Here is a 22,771-nt window from a genome sequence, read left to right on the forward strand (position 1 = left end):
TAGAATTGGATGTGTTCTTGGTAAAGTAGTTTGTTTTTCCCAGTGTGGGTGGACATTATCCAATCTGTTGTGGGCCTGCAAAGAACAAAGGTCTTCCCTGTAGCTCAGATGGTAAAGAATCTGCCTACAAAGCAGGACACCTGGGTTTGATCCCTGGGTCAGGAAGATCTTCTGGAGAAGGGAATGGCAATCCACTCCAGTGTTCCTGCCTGGAGAATCCCATAGACAGAGGCGGGCTATAGTTCATAAGGTCGCAAAGAGCTGGACACGACTGAGCGACTAACACTGCTTCTACTACTGCAAAGAACAAAAATTTTGTGTGAGATAATGTTTAATTCTCATTTTCTCATGTGTAACTGTCCTGTTTTCTGAGCACCAATTACTGAAGAGGTTCTGGGACACCTACTTTGTCCTTTCTCTGAGAAGAGAATATCTGACTGGAAGCTACTTATCAATGTTACATACTTTCAGCAGAGGGCTTTATTTCTGGGGCCAGGAGCCACTACTAGAAAGTGAATGCCCCTCAGGGTGCAGATCTTTTCTTTTTAAATAAAATTCAGGTCTTCATTTTCTTTTAACTAATTGCTTCATCCTGAACTGGAAGATTGGGCTTCTAGTAAGTGAAAAGTTATCAATGACCCTGGAGAGTCATTTGTCAATAATTAAAGAGTACAGATTTTTCCTAGTGTATCAGAGCATCAGTCATTGTAGCAATGGGATGTAAGGAAGGCAAAGGATAAATTTAAAAGACCAGTTTCCCCCTGTTTCCAAGGATGAGTGTTAAGATGTGGATGTGTGCATACACACCAGAGAGACAGAAACTGGAAAAAAAAAATTCTCCTTAGACTCCCTTGTGAATTCAAAGATTGTCCAAAGTTAAAGGAGCTGGGAATTTGGGGGAACTAGCAGAGATGAGAGCAGGTACCCTTGATCCACTTTGGCATTTGTTTTTAAACTTTAACTCCATTGGAGGCTGAATTGGGATTAAAAATTCTAAAGACTTGGGGATCCCATCAAACCCTGAATGAACATCCCCTGCAGAAATAATTCACCTCTTGTCTCACTAAAGGAAGATAACACAACTTTTTCTTCATTCCTGACAGCTCACGTCTCACTGCAAAACTAAAGTTGACCAGGGCACACAAAACACCTACCTACATCATTGTTAAGAAACTCCACAATTATACTTCTGAGTTCTAATGTATCACAATAAATGATAGCTTTGTAAAGCTGGGGGAAGTGAAAGTGAAAGTTGCTCAGTTGTGTCCAACTCTGTGATCCCATGGACTATACAGTCCATGGAATTCTCTAGGCCAGAATACTGGAGTGGGTAGCCTTTCCCTTCTCCAGGTGATCTTCCCAACCCCAGGATCAAACCCAGGTCTCCTGCATTATAGGCGGATTCTTTACCAGCTGAGCCACCAGGGCAGCAAAGCTGGGGAAACAAAACCCAAATTGAAATCCAATTTCAAGGAAAAAGGATCAGTGCAGAATTTTTTTAAAAAATAAAATGAAGCAGCTACACAGCAACATTTTACAATTAGGCAAAATTTAAATAAAATGTCATTCTTTAATTAATTTATTGTATTTCTTAAAACTGGAAGGGTAATAATGTTGAAAATAAAGCAGTATGTATTCTGAAAATGATTTATTTCAGTCACAGTGAGAGGGAATCAGAATGAATATATGACAAATTTTACTACCACTTTTGTCCTAGGAGTTACAGAACTTATTAAAAAGATTTTACAATTTCATATTCACAATAGTAATTACGTAAATTCTGTATAATCTTTTTGTGAGTGAGGAACTGGATTCCATATAGTTGCTTTATAAGAGCCTGAATGTAGTAACATCAAAATCATAATAAAATTTTAACTGTGATCCCACACACACATATGTACATATTTTCTATGACAGAAAAGCTAGAGTAGTCTTAACAACAACAAAGAGGTACCTAGGATATGAAAAATTAGATATTAGTAGAGAGAACCCTTGTGTTCCAAGAGACAAAAATCTGTTGAATGAGACACTGAGAGAAAAGTCATAGTTTTCATTAATTAATAGATAAAGTGTTTATTATTAAGTTGAGACACTTAGACACTCTCTATGTGATAGCATTTATCTTCTGACAATGATCTTGTGTATGTGCGGCTTTTAAAATTAAGATTACTTTAAGAAAATAAAGACAGCTTTTAGGGATATTATTCTAGGTTACGCTGCTAATAATATGAAGAGAAAGGAGTTGAACTCAGATACTCTGGACACAAAACTTACACTCTTAGTACATATGAGCTATGATATTGTCTAGTTAATTTCTTGATGAATAAGAAACATGATAGTTAAACAGTGACACTGCTTAAGATGCATCTGTTTATGAATGACTCTTACAATAGGTCCTCAATAATACGCAACAGTTATTGAGAAGCTTTTCTTCATCATCTCAGTCAGTGGCAGAGGAAATAAGATTGTGAAAATTTGTCAGAAGTGCTGCCTTGCTACTACTCTTTCTTTATGGGGCATCAGTCATTTTCCCTTGGTGGATGAAAAATGGTAAATTCAGATTTTCTCCTAATGCAAACATGATATTGTGGAAAATATGACACAATGCAAACTGTAAACCCTATTGATGAATGAAGGACATTCGAATGGAAGAAAGGGGAGGCAGTAAGGAAAAAAGGTAAAAATGGTGCAGATAAGCTCAGATGTGTTAGATCCACTCATAGTAAGAGGCACTACAGAGAGGTGGATGTGAGAAGGTTCACGAGCTTGGCGAGCACAGATTCATGGGGACATTACAGGTCATAGGATTGAAATACGGAAATATTTTTTGAGAAAAGGAACATGAAGAGAATTTATAGATGAGAAACCCATGGTTTGTGACATTGAGAAATAAGAGAGTGCGAGCACTATAGTCTAGAAAAATTCCAATACGACGAGGAGGAACACTCAGGGAGAGGGTTAAGACCATGGGATCTGAGGAGGAAGACTCATCAAAAGCATTATATACAGAACCATAACTTAACCCTATGACCCAGTAGCCATTTTTAGGTTGGCATCTCGAGTAAACATTTTGATGATTTCCATCAGCTTTAAGCGGTAACTTTGTATTATTGTATTCAACGTGTTTTTCACCATATACCCCCAGGATCCAGGCACATTTTTTTGACACGTCTACCTCCCAGTAATGTCTCCCTGATTTGATAACTGGGGATCCCAGGACGCCATAATCTTCATAAACTTGTTTCCAACGTGGATTATTTCCTTGGTCTTTGTACACATATGTCACTTGTCTTCGATCAGCAGAAACGGCGATATTTCGATTACCTGTTGTATGACTCAGGGTCACGTGAACTGTTGAAAATTTAGAGGGTTATGTGAGGGCCGTGATGTAGTTTTATTTCAGACATTTAAAAAACTATATTAGAATAACTTTAGTGGAAAGACAATACATTTGTATGTATTGGGAGGGAAAACATGGGTCTTAAAACATGAGGTCTACTAGACAATGAAAAATTCTAAAAGATAATGAGAAAGGGGGGGTTGATGACACTGTGATGTCTCCTTACCCCAGTAGCGTTGCACATATCTCAGCCCTGAAATGTTAAAAATCCACAATATTAAACATAAGCAAAAGATTCAGTCCTGTAATCTCTTTTCTTTCAAATTAGGGGAAGGGCTATGGTGAGGTAGTGAACTGGTGAAAGATAGGATAAAACCACATCTCTTGTCACTCATCATAAAATGACCACATCATAAGCACATAGTATCTGGGCTTTGCTGTCTTTAACTGGAGCCTCCTCTCCATTTTTCCTCCATCACAAAAAACCCAAAGACACACTTGGGTAGCACTCCTCACCATTAAACACTCTCAGTATGTCTCTCAGATCAGGAGCTTGAAACACACTTCTCTGTTCTTTGGGAACAGGTTTTGGCTTCTTCAGAGTCAAAGTCTTACTCCTAGGGATGACAAAAATTGATGTTCACATCTCTCACTATTTATCCCTCTAAAACCACAGACTTTCAAAATTTTCACCCCACTGATGCACTTGAACTGTCTTCCCTGCAGACCTTGGGGAGGTAGAGAGTGGATGCCTGACCTTGGAGACAAAAGTAATGTGCTCATGTCCATCTTGCCAGTTACCCTCTGTGTGACTTGGGATGGTCTTGACCTCTCAGAAGGACAGTCTCTTTCTTCTATAATGAAATCATTAACCTCTGCCTATTTCCTAGAAATCATATGAAATTATGGGATTCCCAGGTGGCAATAGTGGTAAAGAACCCACCTGCCAATGCAGGAGACATAAGAGACATGGGTTTGATCTCTGGGTCAGGAAGATTCCCTGGAGGAGGGCATGGCAACCTACTCCAGTATTCTTGCCTGCAGAATTCCATAGACAGAGGAGCCTGTTGGGCTTATGGGGTCGCAAAGAATTGGACACAACTGAAGTGACTTAACATGCACAGACATAGGAAATTATATGAAATAATTAATTTAACAAGATAAATATTTGGTATCTCAAAAAAATCATTTTGTGGAAAAGTCACTGCTGAGATATGTATTTCCAAGAAAATGTCAGAAAGTTGAGGTAACAGGATCTGGCTCCTTGGTGTTCTAGACAAATCAAGTATGAGAACACTGTCTAGAATCCCCAAATCTTCAAAGGCTGTTTCTTGATAAGGAGAATATGCTGAAATTTCAGGTTCTCCAGAGACAAATACCCTTGAAGAAAAAGCCATTATGAATACTAAACTAATAGTGACCTGATTTTCATGTGTTTGTGAACAGCTTGAGGCTATTGTGTAGGTGTGCAAATTCAGACACAAAGATGCTGACTTTCAAGTCTAGCCTAAGGCCCACATGTGCTTTTGGAAATCTAAACAGAAAGATATACAAGGACCTGTTCTAACATACCCAGGGAAGAAATTCAAATATAAAGAAGTTGTTTCCAGTTCTGGGTACTTGGCAGATGAAGAAGACTCAAACTTCCCATGATAAGCACAATTAAATATGGGAACCTGAGTTGCATAATGACATAGTGTGAATGAAATATTTGTGGAGTCTGACAGTGCAATTCTTTATCCTAATATTACTATTCACCCTAACTCTGCAACTTTCCACAAGCAAAGTTCCCTACTGTAGAATCTGTTTCACTCTCAGTGATTTATAGAACAATCTAGCCATGATTTGTGAATAGAAATTTAAGGTAAACCTACACCCCATTTTTTCAGCCCTGAACATTGTTTTATTCTAACTGGTCACCAGCTATGTCTAGGGTTTTTATTTTATTTTCACAGCATAAATGGACCATCTCTGGTCTGTCAAACATACCTTTTCAAGATGTCATTTACATCCTAGTGAGAAAAGAGAAAATGTGAGTCAAGAAGTAATAGGTTCCCCCACTTACAAAGCTTAATCACATCCCCATCAACCCCTGATTTTGGGAATAGAAATGCTTTCAATGTGAGAGCCAAAAAGTAAAGACAAGAGTGAGGCCCATAATTCTAGGAGATTCATGTGATGTTGTCAGGTTTCCAAAAATGTAAAAAAGCTTCAACCCTTGTGGAAGTATGAAGCTTCTAGTATCTGGAGATGAGACATATTTATGGAAAAAACAAGAGGCCTGTAATTCTGGTTCCCCATGAGGTGATTTGAATAATTCATTGTTCTTTCATTTATTCAACTGGACTGTGGACACTATTGTACACCAAGCATTAAACTTAGAGAATCAGAAATGAAATCATAATCTTAATATTCCTCAAGCTATGTAGATGGCTTTTGTTGAGAGTACAAGCAAACATATATATCAATATAAGCTTTTCAGGAAAAGCCTGAAAAAATTTTCTCTTCTCATTTTATAAGCTCTGTTTTAGTGATCTCTTCTATTCCCTAAATTCAGCATCCATATATGTGCAGTTGATTTCCAACTCTTTCTTTTTTATTCAACTTTGTCTCTTATATTAATTTATTCAGTAGTAAATAAGCCACAGGAATCAATAATGTAGGATGTCTAATATGTAACTTATTATTCACCAACTAAATTGTCTCGTCTCTTGTACACCATTTGCATAATGCTACCAATATACACTTACTGTACACATACTCGTGCATTTATCTGCACTTTAGTCTCTGCTGAGTCTGTTCAATCCAGTCCTTAACAGTTTTTAGCCATCTAATTGTAGTAATCATCATGTTTACTGTTTTATTTGTTTGAACAGGTATCTGTTACTTTATTTGGTCTCTTTTACTAAAGATTTACTTCCATGTCACCAAAAACTAGAACAGCTGAGTTTCAAAAAGAAAAAAAAAAAAAACAACTCTTTGTATTAGGGCTTTTTTGTGTATATGACAAAGAAATCAAATAAAACTAGAATAAGAAGAGAAAGAATAAGGAATTAGGGTGGCAATTGCAACTTTAATCATAGTTTAATTCTGAAGCTCGAACATTATTCTCAGAATCTGGCCAGAATCTTTCTTTAATTCTATTTATTCAGCCCCTAATGACTCTTTTTCCAAGTTTATGAAGGAAACATAAACCTCCTGATATAAACTCCAGAAGAAAAGAGAGTTTCTTCTCCCAGTTATAATAATGCTTGTATGCCTACAGGCATTCAGACAACTGAATACAGGTAACTGCATAGGATTAGTTACCCACATTAAAGAGCAAATATTTTTGTGTTGTTGCTGAAGGTAATGAAACAGTTTCTAGTTTTACTGAAACTAGGTTAGTATCAGTCTGAAATAGATTATATAAGGCAGGAAACATATTGTATACATTACACCAACCATTAGGACAAAAACTAAAAAAGTACAGTCAGACCTAAAATTTTATACTAGAAATATCCGTTTAACACAAAACAAACTAGCTAAAGAGAAAGAAAAGAATGAAACGTACAATATCCATATAGTAATAGAAAGCAATAGATGGAAACAGTGGAAACAGTGTCAGATTTTATTTTGGGGGGCTCCAAAATCACTGCAGATGGTGATTGCAGCCATGAAATTAAAAGGCGCTTACTCCTTGGAAGGAAAGTAATGACCAAACTAGATAGCATATTGAAAAGCAGAGACATTACTTTGCCAATAAAGGTCCATCTAGTCGAGGCTATGGTTTTTCCAGTGGTCATGTATGGATGTGAGAGTTGGACTGTGAAGAAAGCTGAGTGCCGAAGAATTGATGCTTCAATTGATGAAGAATTGATGAACTGTGGTGTTGGAGAAGACTCTTGAGAGTCCCTTGGACTGCAAGGAGATCCACCCAGTCCATTCTAAAGGAGGTCAGTCCTGGGTGTTCATTGGAAGGACTGATGCTGAGGCTGAAACTCCAATACTTTGGCCACCTCATGCGAAGAGTTGACTCATTGGAAAAGACCCTGATGCTGGGAGGGATTGGGGGCAGGAGGAGAAGGACAGAGGATGAGATGGCTGGATGGCATCACCAACTCGATGGACATGAGTTTGAGTGAACTCTGGGAGTTGGTGATGGACAGGGAGGCCTGGCATGCTGTGATTCATGGGGTCACAAAGAGTTGAACATGACTGAGTGACTGAACTGAACTGAGCTGAATAGAAAGCAAATGGCAAAAGAGCAAATTTAAATATAAGTGTATTAGTAAATGCTTTAAATTTCATGTATTAATGAAGCAATTGAAATCAGAGATTGTTGACCTGTATAAAAAGCAAAATTCACCTATGGTTATTTGCATGAGACATAGTCAAGGCACAAAAAGGGAAAATGTAAAAAGATAGAAAAATATATATCATGCAAGCAGTAATAAAAAAAAGGTCAAATATTTATGCTAATATTAAAGAAAATATACTTTAAGATATATATTATGAAAAGACATGAGGGCAATTTTATAATTATAAAAGGTTCAGTTCATCAAAAATATACAACAATTATAAATGTGTATGTGCCTAACAGCAGAGCTTCAAAATACTCAAAGCAAAAACAAAATTTTTGCTTTGAAAAAACAATTCAATAATTGTTTATTGAAAAACACACAATTCAATAATAGCAGTTGCAGATGTTAATAACTCACTCTCACTAATGAGAGAACAGCTTATATGGAAACATTCAAATTTACAGAAGACATGGACAATGCTACCAACCAACTAGACCTAACTAATGTCTATAGCCCATTTTACCATATAAATGAGAAACATATAATCTTTTAAAATTCATAATAAAAATTTTTCTATATATACAATATTTTAGGCCATAAAAAGTAACAATAAACATAAAAGTTTAAAATAATAAAGATGTGTGTTCTTTGATTTTGACAAGATTAACTTTGAAATCCTCAAGAGAGTGAAACTCGGAAATCAGTAAGCATTTTCTCATTTACAACACACTTTAAAATACCCTAGATTTAATACAGAATCAAAATTTTAAAAAGAAAATTAAAAAAAAAAACTGAAAAGGAAATTTGAGAATAAGTCAAAGTGAATGGAAACAAAAATAAAACAATCAAAATGTATGCAATACAATTAGTTAATTAAATGCACTTTGCCATTAAATACTGTGTCAAAAGAGCTTGTTTCAAATCAGTGGTCTAAATTTTCACTTCAAAAAATTAAGAAAGGAATAGTAAATTAAATCAACAGCTCCCCCTGCACACATGTGCACAAATATATACACACATACAAATAAAGAAAACCATATATGGGCCTAAGAAACTATTTCTAGGGGATTGGTCTCAAGATGGTGGAGTAGAAGGGTGTGTACTCACCCTATTCTTGAGAGACCACCAAAATCACAACTATTGAATAGCCATTGACAAAAAAAATGCTGGAACCTACCAAAAAATATACTCTATATTCAAAGACAAAAGAGAAAACACAGTGAGATGGGAGGAGGGGTGCTATTGCAATGAAATAAAATCTGATACACAACAGGTGGACAAACCACAAACTGGGAAAAAAAAAAACTACAGAAGTTATCCTACAGGAATGAAAATTCTGAGCCCAGGTCAGGCTTCCCAGCCTTGGGGTCCAGCAATGGAGGAGTCCCCAGAGAATCTGACTTTGAAAGCCAAGGGAGTCTCATCACAGAAATTTCACAGGACTGAGGAAAACAGAAATTCCACTCTTGAAGTGTATGCACAAAATCTTGTATGCACCAGGACTAAAGGGAGAAAAAGCAGTGATCCCATAAGAGATTGGGTGAGATCTACTTGCTAGGCCTCCTGCAGAAGCACAGGATGGCTTTTCATTGTGGCAAAGACACTGGCACTCATTGGAGTGAGCTCTCCTGGAAGCCACCAGTATCCCTAGCCCTGTCCACAAGAGGGACAAGACTCAGTTCCACCCACCACCAGTCTCTCCCATAAGGAAGCTTGCACAAAGAACTTAGATAACTTCATCCACCAGAAGACAGACAGCAAAAGCAAGAACTACAATCCATCAGCCTATAGAATGGAAACAACAATCAGAGAAAGTTAGAAAAAAAATAAAACAACAGAAGAATATGTCCCAGATGAAGGAACAAGATAAAACCCCAGAGAAAGAGCTAAGTGACATGGAGATAGGCAACCTCCAGAAAAAGAATTCGGAATAATGATAGTGAAGATGATCCAGGATCTTGGAAAAAGAATGGAAGCAAGGATCAAGAAGATGGAAGAAATGTTCAACAAAGACCTAGAAGAACTAAAAAACAAATAAGGGTGAAGAATACAATATCTGAAATGAAGTCTGTACTAGAAGGAATCAATAGCAGAATAACTGAGGCAGAAGAATGAATAAGCAACCTGGAAGACAGGGTGAGGGAAATCACTGCTGCAGAACAGAATAAAGAAAAACAGCAACAACAAAAAACGATGAGTGTCTAAGAAACCTTTGGGACAACATTAAATGCACAACTGTTCTCATTTTAAGGGTCCCAGATAGAAAAGAAAGAAAGGATTTGAGAAAATATTTGAAGAGATAACTGCTGAAAATTTCCCTAACCTGGGAAAGGAAACTGCAACCTAAGTCCAGGAAGCAAAGAGAGTCCCAGACAGGATAAACATAAGGAGGAACATACTAAGGCACATAGTAATCAAAGTGACAAAAATTAAAAGCTAGAAAAAATATTAAAAGCAACAATAGAAAAATGACAAATAGCATATGAGGCAATTCCCATAATGTTATCAGATGATTTTTCAACAGAAATTCTGCAGGCTAGTAGGAAGTAGCACAATATATTTAAAGGACTCGCAACCAAAACACTCTACCAAGCAAGGATCTCATTCAGATTTGCCAGAGATATAAAGAGCTTCACAGAAAAGCAGAAGCTAAGGGAATTTAGCATCACCAGACCAGCTTTGCAACAAATGCTAAAGGAACTTGTCTAGGCAGGAAAGAGATCAGCAATCTGAAAAGCCTTGTAAGTATATATTCTGCTGTATGAAAACGTCTCAAGAACAGCAAACACCAAAACTATAATAGATACATACACAAAAAAGAAAAAGCAAGCCAAACACAACACTAAAGTGTTCATCAAGCCACAGGAGAAGAGAATAAGAGAGAAAGGGAAGGAAAAAGACCTACAAAAACAAAACCAATTAAGAAAATGACAATGGGAACTTGCATATCAATAATTACATTAAATGTAAATGGATTGAACTCTCCAAACAAAAGGCATAACCTGGCTGAATGGATACAAAACAAGACCCATATGTATGCTGTCTACAAGAAACTCACTTTAGCTCTAGGGACACATACAGACTGAAAGTGAGGGGATGGAAAAAGATTGTTGTTGATATTCAGTTGCTAAATGATGTCTGACTCTTTGGGACCCCACGGACTACAGCACGCCAAGCTCCTCTGTCCTCCACAATTTCCCGGAGTTTGCTCAAATTCATGTCCACCAAGTCAATGTTGTTACCTAACCAGCTCATCCTCTGCCACTCCCCTTCTCACTTTGCCTTCAATCTTTCCCAGTATCAGGGTCTTTCCCAATGAGTTGGCTGGTTGTATCAGGTGGCCAAAATATTGGAGCTTCAGCTTCAGCATCAGTCCTTCCAATGAATAATCAGGGTTGATTTCCTATATGACTGGCTGGTTTGATCTCCTTGCAGTCAGAGGGACTCTAAAGAGTCTTCTCCAGCACCACAATTCAAAAGCATCAATTCCTCAGCACTCAGTCTTCTTTATGGTCCAACTCTCACATCTGTACATGACTACTGGAAAAACCATACCTTTGACCCTATGGACCTTTGTTGGCAAAGTGGTGTCTCTTGTTTTTTAATACACTGCCTAAGTTTGTCATAGCTTTTTCCCCAAGGAATAAATGTCTTTTAATTTCATGACTGAAGTCACTGTCCACAATGATTTTGGAGCCTATGAAAATACAATATGTTACTGCTTCCATTTTTTTTTCTGCTTTTATTTGCCATGAAGTGATGATGAGGTGGATGTGATGATCTTAGTTTTTTGAATGTTGAGTTTCAAGCCAACTTTTTCACTCTCCTCTTTCACCTTCATCAAGAGGATCTTTAGTTCCTCTTCACTTTCTGCTTTAGAGTGGTATTATCTGCAAATCTGAGATTGTTGATATTTCTCTCAGCAATCTTGATTTCTAGCCTGTGAGTGATACAGTCCAGCATTTTGCATGATGTACTCTGCATGTAAGTTGAATAAGCAGGGTGATAATTACTGCCTTGATTTACTCTGTTCCCATTTTTGAACCAGCCTGTTTTTCCATGCCTGGTCCTAACTACTGCTTCTTGACTTGCATACGGGTTTCTCAGGAGGCAGGTAAGGTTGTCTGGTATTCCATATCATTAAAGATTTCTTCAAAATTTGTTGTGATCCACAGAGTCAAAGCCTTTAGCACAGTCAATGAAGCAGAAGTAAATGTTTTTCTAGAATTCTGTAATTTTCTCTATAATCCAATGAATGTTGGCGATTTGATTTCTGGTTTTTCTGGCTTTTCTAAACCCAGCTACTACATCTGGAACTTCTCAGTTTGTGGAAAAAGGTATTCCATGGAAATGGAAATTAAAAAAAAAAAAGCTGTAGTAGTAATACTCATGTAAGACAAAATAGATGTTAAAATAAATATTGTTATAAGAGATAAAGGAAGACACTACATAATGATCAAGGGATCAATCCAAAAAGTTGATATTACAATTTTAAAAATATATTGACCCAACATAGGAACACCTCAATATATAAGGCAAATACTAATAGCCAAAAAGGGAGAAACTGACAGTTAATACAATAATAGCAGGGGAATTTAACACCCCTCTTTCACCAATGGACAGATTATTCAGGCAGAAAATCAACAAGGAAACACAGGTTTTAAATCACACATTAGACCAGATGAACTTATTGATATTATAGAGCATTCCATCCAAAGCAGCAAAATACACATTCTTCTCAAGTGCACATGAAACATTCTTCAGGATTGATCACATACTGTGCTACAAAGTGAGCCTCAGTAAATTCAAGAAAATTGAAATCATATCAAGCATCTTTTCCAACCACAATGCTATGAGATTAGAAATAAACTATAAGCAAAAAAAACCCCCACAAAAACCAAAAATCTGTGGAGGTTAAGCAATATGCTACTAAACAACCAATGGGACCACTGAAGAAATCAAAGAGGAAATAAAAAAGTACCCAGAGACTAATGAAAATAAAAGCACAATAATGATCCAAAACCTACAGGATTCAGCAAAAGAAGTTCTAAGAAAGAAGTTTATAGCAATACAATCGTACATCAGAAAACAAGAAAATTCTCAAATGTACAACCTAACCTTATGCTTAAAGGAACTAGAGAAAGAAGAACAAACAAAACCTAAAATTAGTAGAAGGAAAGAAATCATAAAGGTCAGAGCAGAAATAAATGAAGTAGAGGCAAAGAAAACAATAGCAAAGGTCAATAAAACTAAAAGCTGGTTCTTTTTGGAAAGATAAACAACATTGATAAACCTTTAGCCAGACACATCAAGAAAAAAAGGGAAAGGATTCAAATCAATAAAATTAGAAATAAAAAAGAAGTTACAACTGAAAGTGAAAGTGAAGTCGCTCAGTCATGTCCGACTCTTTGCGACCCCATGGACTGTAGCCTACCACGATCCTCTGTCCGTGGGATTTTCCAGGCAAGAGTACTGGAGTGGGTTGTCATTTCCTTCTTCAGAGGATCTTCCCAACCCAGGGATTGAACCTGGGTCTCCCACATTGTAGGCGGATGCTTTACCATTTGAGCCACCAAGGAAGTTACAACTGATACCATAGAAATACAGAGAATCATAAGAGATTACTACAAGGAACTGTATGCCAATAGAATGGACCACCTCAAAGAAATGGACGAGTTCTTAGAAAGGTATCTCCCAAGACTTAACCAGAAAGAAATAGAAAAGACAAGCAGACCAGTCACAAGTATTGAAATTGAAGCTGTGACTGAAAAAATCCAACGCACAAAGTCCAGGACCAGATGTGCTGACATGTGAATTCTATCATGGGGAAAAGTTATTGACAATTCTGAAGCTGTTCCAAAAAATTGCAGAGGAAGGGAAACCACCAAACTGGGAAAACTGGACAATTACATGTAAAAATGAAATTAAAACACTTCTTAACACCACACACAAAAATAAACTCAAAATGTATTAAGAATGTACATATGAGGTGAAACACTATAAAACACTTAGAGGAAAGCATTAGCAGAACACTCTCTGGCAAAAATCACAGCAATATGTTTTTTGGATCTATCTCCCAGAGTACTGGAAGTAAAAACAAAAATAAACAAATGGAACCTAATCAAATTCAATATTTTTAAATAAAATGAAAAGACAAGCCACAGATTGGAAGAAAATATTTGCAAATGATGTGACTTATAAGGGATTTGTCTCCAAATTTACAGAGTTCATGTGGCTTAATATCATCAAAACAAATAACCAAATCAAAAAACAGGCAGAAGACCTAAATAGACATTTCTCCAAAGAAGACATACAGATAGCCAAGAGGCATTTGAAAAGATATTCAACATCACTAATTATTAGAGAAATGCAAATCAAAATTATTAGAGAAACTCAAATCACCTCACACCAGTTAGAATGGCCAGTATCTAAAAACCCACAAACAATAAATGTTGGAGACTGAGTGGAGAGAAGGGAACCCTTTTACACAGTTGATGGGAATGTAAATAGGTGAAGCCAATAAAGGTTCCTTAAGAAACTGAAAATAGAGCTGCCATATGATCCAAGGCACCCCTCTCCAGTACTCTTGCCTGGAAAATCCCATGGACGGAGGAGCCTGGTAGGCTGCAGTCCATGGGGTCGCTAAGAGTTGGACACAACTGAACAACTTCACTTTCACTTTTCACTTTCACACACTGGAGAAGAAAATGGCAACCCACTCCAGTGTTCTTGCCTGGAGAATCCCAGGGACAGTGGAGCCTGGTGGGCTGCCGTCTATGAGGTCGCACAGAGTCGCACACAACTGAAGCAACTTAGCACCAGCAGCAGCATGATCCTGCAAGGCCACTCCTAGGGATATGCCTGGAGAAAAATATGATCTGAAAGGATACATAGGCCAGTGTTCACTGCAGTGCTATTTACAGTAGTCAAGACATGGAAACAACTTAAATGTCCATTAACCAAGGAATGAATAAAGATGTGATACATATGTACAATGGAATATTAGCCATTAAAAAGAATGAAACATTGCCATTTGCAGCAACATGGATAGAACTAGAGATGGTCATATGAGTGAAGTCAGACATATAATATAGTGTATATTATAGGCTAACATTTACATGCAGAATCTTTTCAAAAAGATACAAATGAACTATTTACACAACAGAAGCAGACTCACAGACTTAGAGAACAAACTTATGGTTACAAGGAATGAAGGATGCAGGTGAGTGACAGCACCAGAAGGAGCACAGCAACTTGAAAGCAATGGAAACTTTGCCTTCATTTTTCTTGTGTCTTAGATGCTAGGGCTTCTTCCCAACTCTTACCTGCAGCATCTGCATTGTTGACCCCTGCAAACGATGCTCTATATCTGAGATGAGATTTCTCACCAACTGGCTCTGCTGGACCAGCTCATTCTCAGAGTTTGCCATGGTACACAGAATAGCTGTCTCCTCAGCCTTCAGCTTTTGTAGTTCCTTCCTTTCCTCACTGTCCAGGATTTCTCTCAGTTTTTTAAACTCTGCCTGGACATTTTGTCTCTCATGTTGTGTTTGATTCTTCAGTAATGAGAGAGAGAGAGAGGAAGAAAACAATTTTTGGAGAAGCTGACTTTGCTTTTTTTTTTCTCTCTCTATCACATTTCAAAATAATGCCTCCAAGTCTGCATTGTTAAGGACAACCAAAAGCCAAAAGGATTCCAGCCTTCACTCATCTATTCAGAATTCTCATGCCTCCCTGCATTGCTTCTGACCCCCACCAACCAACCTCTGCCAAAAAGGCGAACACTCAGGACAGAACCGTGAGCCATTGTCAGATGTCTTTTTCAGAAGAGTCAAAGGCTAATGAATATGTCAAAAATGGAACATGAAATTGCCTAGTCATCCCCACCAGAGAGTTCCTCTAAAAGAATACCTCCTTTCCAATATCTGTGTTCATTTGCTTTATGTTCACTTTTCAGCACCCACTCTTATCAGGGAAGCAGTGAAGAAAAGGACTAGTCAAATGACTTAACTGTCTGGAAACAAATAGGAAGGTAGCTCCTTGTGATCAACCTAAGGTCCTGCCCAGATATCTGTCTAACTCCTTCAGGAAGTGTCTCCTCCTACCTTCCAGGCAGCAATCTCTTCTCTGAAGTTAGACTCCAACTCCTCAGCTTCCTGCTGCTCCTGCTTTAGCCTCTCCAGAGCTGCCTGGAGTTTCTTCTGTTGAGAAAAGAATCACATCACAGTCAAGCTATGGATTTTCCCAACATCACTGTAGAGGATAAATGGAGGAGAAATGAGCCTGATTTCCAAAGAGAATATGCTTTACAGAAACTGAGAACAGCAGTTAGACCCTATTACTTGTCCCTGGGTCGGGGAGATCCCCTGGAGAAGGAAATGGCAACCCACTCCAGTATTGTTGCCTGGAGAATCCCATGGATGGAGGAGCTTGGTGGGCTACAGTCCGTGGATTGCAAAGAGTCAGACACAACTGAGTGACTTCACTTTCACTTGGAAGAAGACCTGAGGTGGGGAATGTGTTCTATAAGACTGAAGAGATAAAAGTCACCATCCTCTCACCTAGAGAAGACTGGTTGTTTAAAAAGAAACCTGATCCTGCAACAAGGAAATAGCTTACATTTCAATCCACCCAGTGTCCTAGTTACCTCTCCTGTTCAAAGAGTTAAGGAAAGCTTCTCTTGGGCACCAGTCTCTACATATTAGCACAAGGTACATGGATGTATACTTCTAGGCTAAGAGTCTGTGTATAGGGTTATTACTTTGTAATTGTAAAAATGTACATTTATGTCCTCAGACATCAGAATGTGAGCACAGGAAGAAAAAAAATCACAGGCCCCAGGTTCATGGTGATTAGGTAATTAAAGTCCAATGTAAAGTAGACAGTTCTCATCAACTACAATTTTCTGCCCTGTTTTTTCTCCATTGTGGTCTCTTACCTGGTACTCCTGGGCGACCTCTTCCATGAGAAATGTAGGGTGACCATGGTGCTCCTGGGACCGCTCACAAAGCCAGCAAATGACCTTCCCATCCTCCTCACAGAAGAGCAGGAGTTTCTCTCCATGGTGAGCACAGAGATGTTTCTCTTGCTCCTCCAGGCTCAGTTTGACCTCCTTGACCCTCTGCACTATGTTGGCCAGGTGCCAATTAGGCCGCAGTTTCCCAGATTTATAATTGATTCTGCACACAGGGCACTTTCTCGCCCTTTCTTGGCCAGTCAGGGACTCCTTGCTGTTTGCAGTGATGCAGATTTGGCAGAAACTGTGGCCACAGTCAAGGCTCAGGGGTTCTGTTAGAAGCTCCAGGCAAATCGGGCAGGTCACCTCATCCTGTAGGTTCACCAATTTTTCTGAAGCCATAGCACCTGCTCACCTTCTCCTACCTGTCCTGACTTCTGTGGGTTCTCTTGCTCACAGATTGCTACAGGATTGGGAAGGATAAAAGGGAACAGAGTAAGAAAGGTAGAAAAACATGGTATTAATTGCTTATAAATCAAATACAGGCCAAGATCAAATTATTGAAGGACAGAAAACATGGAGAAACAAGGAAAGGATCTTGGTTACCAAGTCAAAAGGACATTTTATAATTTAATGCTTTACTATCAGCTCAGTAAATTTAATGATTCTTATTATTTAATGTTACTTAACAAAAGTATAGGAGAAGGCAATGGCACCCCACTCCAGTACTCTTGCCTGGAAAATCCCACAGACGGAGGAGCCTGGTAGGCTGCAGTCCATGGGGTTGCTAAGAGTCGGACACGACTGAGTGACTTCACTTTTTACTTTCATGCATTGGAGAAGGAAATGGCAACCCACTCCAGTGTTCTTGCTTGGAGAATCTCAGGGACAGGGGAGCCTGGTGGGCTGCCGTCTGTGGGGTCGCATAGAGTCGGACACGACTGAAGCAACTTAGCAGCAGCAGCAGCAGTAGCAACTGCCATTAACTGCTGGACATTTGCAATGATCTCCCATATTATTATGACATAGTATATTATAATGTGTTTATACATGTGATAAGAGCAAATCCTTCATCAGATGAGTAAATACAGCCAGTGACTTACAAAGATCATGCATCTTTAATACACTGAATGGGTTGAACCTAATATATTAATGGCACCCTTTCAGAGGCCTGTCTTCTACCCCTCTGAGTTAATCTGAGACAAACAGAAGTTACTTCATGGACCCAATTACTATTCAGAGCAATGTGAAGGGGTGTGTGGAAATGAAGAAATCCCAACCAGCTGGATAGTTCTACAAAGTTTTGAGTGTGTACATATTGATTTCCCTTTGGCCCAAAAATATTCCTAGGAGCATTGATAGGAGTCTAAAAGAAGTATGTGTATGATGGTGAGGACGGAGTTAGTATAAACAGACTCATAGAATAACAGAAGTCAGATATATAACAATATATAAACATAGATGAAATGAATGTCAGTCTTGAGAAGAAAAATCTCAAAATATTAGGTCATATTATTCATCTAATTATTGTTGATAAAGAATTATGTGCTGGCAACTGGATTAATATCCATACACAGTAAGATGAGTTCAAAAAGATGATTTAGACCATTGTAAACTTGATACTCACCTGGAAAGTAGTAGTAAATAAAAATTCGGTCTTATATATGCAAAAGATCAAATATAAAGATACCACTATACAGACATATATGTTTATCAGAGATCAAATAATAGGGGTAAAAAAAAGGGGGGGTTATCCAAGAATTCCAACTTGAAAACATAAGGGCTGAACTCAAGGAAGATGAAGGAAACATGGAAGTAAAGAGAGTATAAACATTTTAGGTGTAGGAAATGACCTGTTCCTTGAAGACACAACCTCTTATATAGGTTTCAAAAGGCCAGTGTGACAGGAGCACAGAAAAGTGCCAGGCCCTTGATATCACTAGAGGCTGCAGTGACATTAACTATGATACTTCCTAGCATTCGTAACATTTGCAGACCCACCTCCAAGAGTCAGGAGAAGTTATCAATGTTTTCCCATCAGAGAAGAGTAGGGGCATGACCAGTTGGGACCTTGGGCTGTAAAGTGTTGGATGGACCCAATGTGGAATTAGGAAGATCAGGTAGGATGCAGCTGCTCAGGAGAGAGATGATGATAGTTTGAGAATAGGGTGATGAGGGGAATGCAGGACAGCATATGAGAGTGAGAGATAAAAAGGCAGGATTCTGTTTTAGATTAGATATGTAGTAACAACGGTTAACATCAGGTCTGGGCTCTTTCTTCCTATAAAGATAATACTGGCTATAATTCTCCTAAGTCTGTGTGAATGTGTGTGTGTGTTGTTTTCTGGGAAACCTATTGGATTACAACTGAGTAGAAGTTCTGCAGCCTTTCAAGAACACATTATGGATAACACAATTAGTCTGATATAAACTGCATTTGGGACTAGGAAGGCATTATATAGTTCTTAAATAAACACAGTTGGTTAGAATATACCTCATTTTTCACAAGGAGATTGTGACTATCATCATCAAATATGTCTCTTTTAGGGACCTGAAAACTGGTGCTCGTGGTCTTTTTACAAGGTAATCGATTCATTAGGCTTATCTCACCTGTGGTGGGTTCGCACACATCCATCTAGTGTGGTTCCTTACAAAGCTGAGATGATGGGGATAATGTACCTCCTGTAAGGATCATCTCTGAGAGCTCACCTGAGGCACTTAGGCCCAGTGCTGTGTCTCCTGTCCTGACACCTCCAGCTAAGCTTAGTAAACCTGGTGGTGAGAGTATTAATAGCCTTGATAGGGAGGCCAGAGGTCCTCAAGTGGCAGGAGGAAATAAAACTTCAATGGCAGGCTTTTTTTTTTTTCTTTTCTCTTCTAATCGTGTGCTGTCATGGTAATACCTGGTTCCCTCTGAACGTAACCTTATCTCAAACCTTGAGGTAACCAATGCATTTTTCTCATGTAAAGGTCTTTCTTAAGCTATGTTAATGATCTGTGTTCATTGGAAAAGACCCTGATGCTGGGAAAGACTGAAGGTGGGAGGAGAAGGGGACGACAGAGGATGAGATGGTTGGATGGCATCACCGACTCAATGGACATGAGTTTGAGTAAGCTCTGGGAGTTGGTGATGGACAGGGAAGCCTGGTGTGCTGCAGTCCATGGGGTTGCAAAGAGTCAGACATGACTGAGCAACTGAACTGAACTGAATGAATGAACTATGCATTTGTTGGAAATCTGCCTTTCTTCAAGATTCATGTCATTTGTTTTACGGCCAAGGATGCCTCACCTTGTGCCAATGCTATCTCACAGTGCATGTTGTGGGTGAGAGGCCTGGTGGAACTCTCTCAGTTTTGAGGCATTTCCTTTCTCTAATTAGCAGCTTGCTAATAGGTATATAACTCCTTCTAGACTATCAAGGGGGCACTCTTTCTGTCCCTTTCTGATGTCTATGTGAGAAGCTTTCCCTCTTTCATACTTTAATACAACTTATTTCTATAAAACGCTCTGAGCGATCAAGCCGCATCACTGGCCACAGATTGAATTCCTCTCCTCCAGAGGCCAAGAATCCTGTGTCGTTCTCAGCGCATAGCAGCAACCTTTCAGCAGCTTATGTGTTATGAGATTGTGTAAGTGGGATTTGTGATCCAGATTTGAAACCACCGCTAGTGGTCAGTCAGAAGGGGCATCACAAAGTGACAGCAGAGATGCTTGCTCTTCAACCTGGAATCACTATGGCTCTCTGGCCATAGTCTAGTCTTAGATGTTCTGTAGGGGCTTCAAGCAAATGGGGCTATGAAACAATAAATGAGGAAAGGAACATCTCAGATGATATTCCATATCTTGATGGTTGCCAAAGTTTGATGGTAAAAGAAAGATCTCCAGTATGAAACAGCTAATAAGTTTCCCTTTGCTCTGCCCAAGGGATGTAGAACTCATAAAAGCTGAATAGAGATAAATTGAGACCTATTGAAATTCCATTTGTGCCATGTTCATCCTACATGAAGGAAACATAATAAAGAATGAGGCTGAAAGTGAAGCAGAAATGCTACCCAGTTAAAGGTAGAGATACCCAAATAGCTCAGAAGCCATATGCAGTTTGCCCATGGCTGCAAAGACTATGACCCAATCAGACTCCGATGAAGAACAAGATCAGAGGTGGACATTATATCAATTGATGACTCAAGCTGCGTTCCAAATGGTAATGGAATCTCCAACTATTTCTCTTCCATCCAACCAATTTTGAGATGCACCAAAAGCGTATAGAGACAGGAGATACAGAGCAAGCATTCAGCCGTAAGGCTGCAGAATTTATATTCCTTTCAGGGCTCCAAAGAGCTAATACGTCAAAGTTGATGCAGCACAACTGACATGGAAGGAACTAGTCTCTATACATGAAGGCTGAACCCACCCCTCGACTTCTCCCTAAGCAGTGGACCAAGGGCTCCAATGCAATCAGAGAGATAGATGTAGGAATATGATGGCATTTGCCTGATAAAACTTTAGGCCACTTGGCTGCCATGGTGCCAGGTGGCTGAATCTTACAGGTTGCTTTTCTCACATCTGAGCACAGAGATAAAATTCCTCAGAGGAAATAACTATAGATAAACAAAAAGGACATAAAAAGAAAATAGTTATGCAAAGTTCCTAGAAGTAAATTTATATATAGAACTTTCTTCTTTTGTGATTCCAGTAAAACTGTTTCTATAAGTAGGATAAAGCCACAGATTACGGATGTTATATGGAAAGAAGTCACTTTTCCTAAGTAGACTTGGAAAATGAAATTTTGCTTTGTTTTATTTCCCAGACAGTCATCTATTATTATACACCATAAATTCCTTGTGATACTAGCAAAATAAAACCTGAAACAGTAAACTAACAAATAAATTCTAAAATTCTGTAGTTTTTGGCCTGACAGAGGTGAACTGTGTGAGCTCAGAAGACAAGATTCTAAAACTGATTATAGCTGAGACAGCAACAAGTAATATGTAGTAGAGATGATAATTTCCAAAGTCAACGTTGAAGAAATAAGATTTGGTCAGAAGCTGAAAAGTCATGGTGAGAAAAGAGACTTGTCTTGTGTCCCATGTCTGGGAAATGGGGATTAAGATGGAACTTCTGTAAGAAGGAGGACGGGGGGAACTACAAAGACTTCTCTAACTTACTTTCCTCATGGTCCTATGATACTTCTCAGACATCTTTTTAATATCATTAACACCAATCAAGTGCATTAAATCAACTTTTTAACATTAAAAGTTAGATGTCATTGTTATTAAAAGTTGGATATTTCCTGATGCCACTTCTGGAAATTATTCCCACATGCTCCTCTTGCCCCGATCTCTCAGCTGAGCTAGTTCTGGGTGGCAGATCCTCCTCAAGGAGAAGGAGGGGCAGGTTAGTGATGTAAGGAACTGCAGCAGTTTACTGTGTCTGGATGAATGAATACATAACAGAGCTCCGGGCCAACCAGCTGGCACACCATCAGATGCCTGAGCACAGGCAGACCAAAGTGATGAAGAAATTTTCTACACAGCCATGCATAAATATTGCATTTTTACAGTTAGAAATTAAAACATCAGAACTGAAAGACCACCTTGGCCTTTGACCTGTTGTTGAAGGAGGTCTTTCTACCTCTGAAAAATCAAAGATTCTGGCTGTTCTCTGCATGTGCGATTCAAACTTACAAAATAGGAAGGTGATATGGGTAGATTCTTTTCCATGGGGATGGTCTTGATCCCTGTCTCACGTACAATGTCGCAAAGAGTCGGACACGACTTAGCGACTGAACTGAACTGAACTGATGGGTATATTCAGCCTAGAGAAATACAGTCCCTTTGAGGAACAAACAAAGCCTTTTTCTTCTTCCAACCTCCCTTATTCTAAGACTCCACCTCCCACAGACTGATCTTTAGCCAGCACTCTAACCAGGAAGCCTGCAGGCTGGGCCATTTCCTCTTTTAGAACAGCTTCCAGACAGCAAATGAAACTCACCCAAGCAGATTTCGTTTTTTCTTCTGTGTGTCTTTCAAACTCTTCCCTCCACAAACCACTCAGCAATCCTCACATCCTAATGCAGAAATTGTGAAGACAGGCAGATGTATTCAGGATTCACTCAAAACACCAGCGCCTGACCTCCACTAAGATCTCTAATAGATGACAAGTGAAAATGAAAGCTAAATTCTAGAGGGTGGA

At 38.7% G+C, this 22,771-nt stretch overlaps 1 protein-coding gene across 1 annotated transcript; it reads right to left on the reverse strand.

Annotated features, from left to right (window-relative positions):
- Positions 1 to 2,244: 2,244 nt before the first annotated feature.
- LOC129629062 (E3 ubiquitin-protein ligase TRIM34-like) lies at positions 2,245 to 22,705 on the reverse strand. Its single transcript, XM_055548851.1, has 8 exons — positions 22,571 to 22,705; positions 16,562 to 17,042; positions 15,729 to 15,824; positions 14,949 to 15,179; positions 5,330 to 5,352; positions 3,857 to 3,957; positions 3,567 to 3,593; positions 2,245 to 3,351 (listed from the first exon to the last, which is right to left on the reverse strand). Exons 2-8 carry the CDS (start codon positions 16,979 to 16,981, stop codon positions 2,759 to 2,761), a joined length of 1,491 nt encoding a protein of 496 aa, XP_055404826.1. The 5' UTR covers positions 16,982 to 17,042; positions 22,571 to 22,705; the 3' UTR covers positions 2,245 to 2,758.
- Positions 22,706 to 22,771: the final 66 nt, after the last annotated feature.

This window comes from Bubalus kerabau, chromosome 15 (assembly GCF_029407905.1).
Source record: "Bubalus kerabau isolate K-KA32 ecotype Philippines breed swamp buffalo chromosome 15, PCC_UOA_SB_1v2, whole genome shotgun sequence".
Taxonomy (NCBI): domain Eukaryota; kingdom Metazoa; phylum Chordata; class Mammalia; order Artiodactyla; family Bovidae; genus Bubalus; species Bubalus kerabau.

Coding starts and splice junctions, on each gene's coding strand:
- LOC129629062 (XM_055548851.1), bottom strand. CDS start 16,981: ATGGCTTCAGAAAAATTGGTGAACCTACAGGATGAGGTGACCTGCCCG. Junction 15,825..16,561: donor AGGTCGCCCAGGAGTACCAG/GTAAGAGACCAC, acceptor TTTTCTCAACAG/AAGAAACTCCAGGCAGCTCT. Junction 15,180..15,728: donor AAGAGATTGCTGCCTGGAAG/GTAGGAGGAGAC, acceptor TCATTACTGAAG/AATCAAACACAACATGAGAG.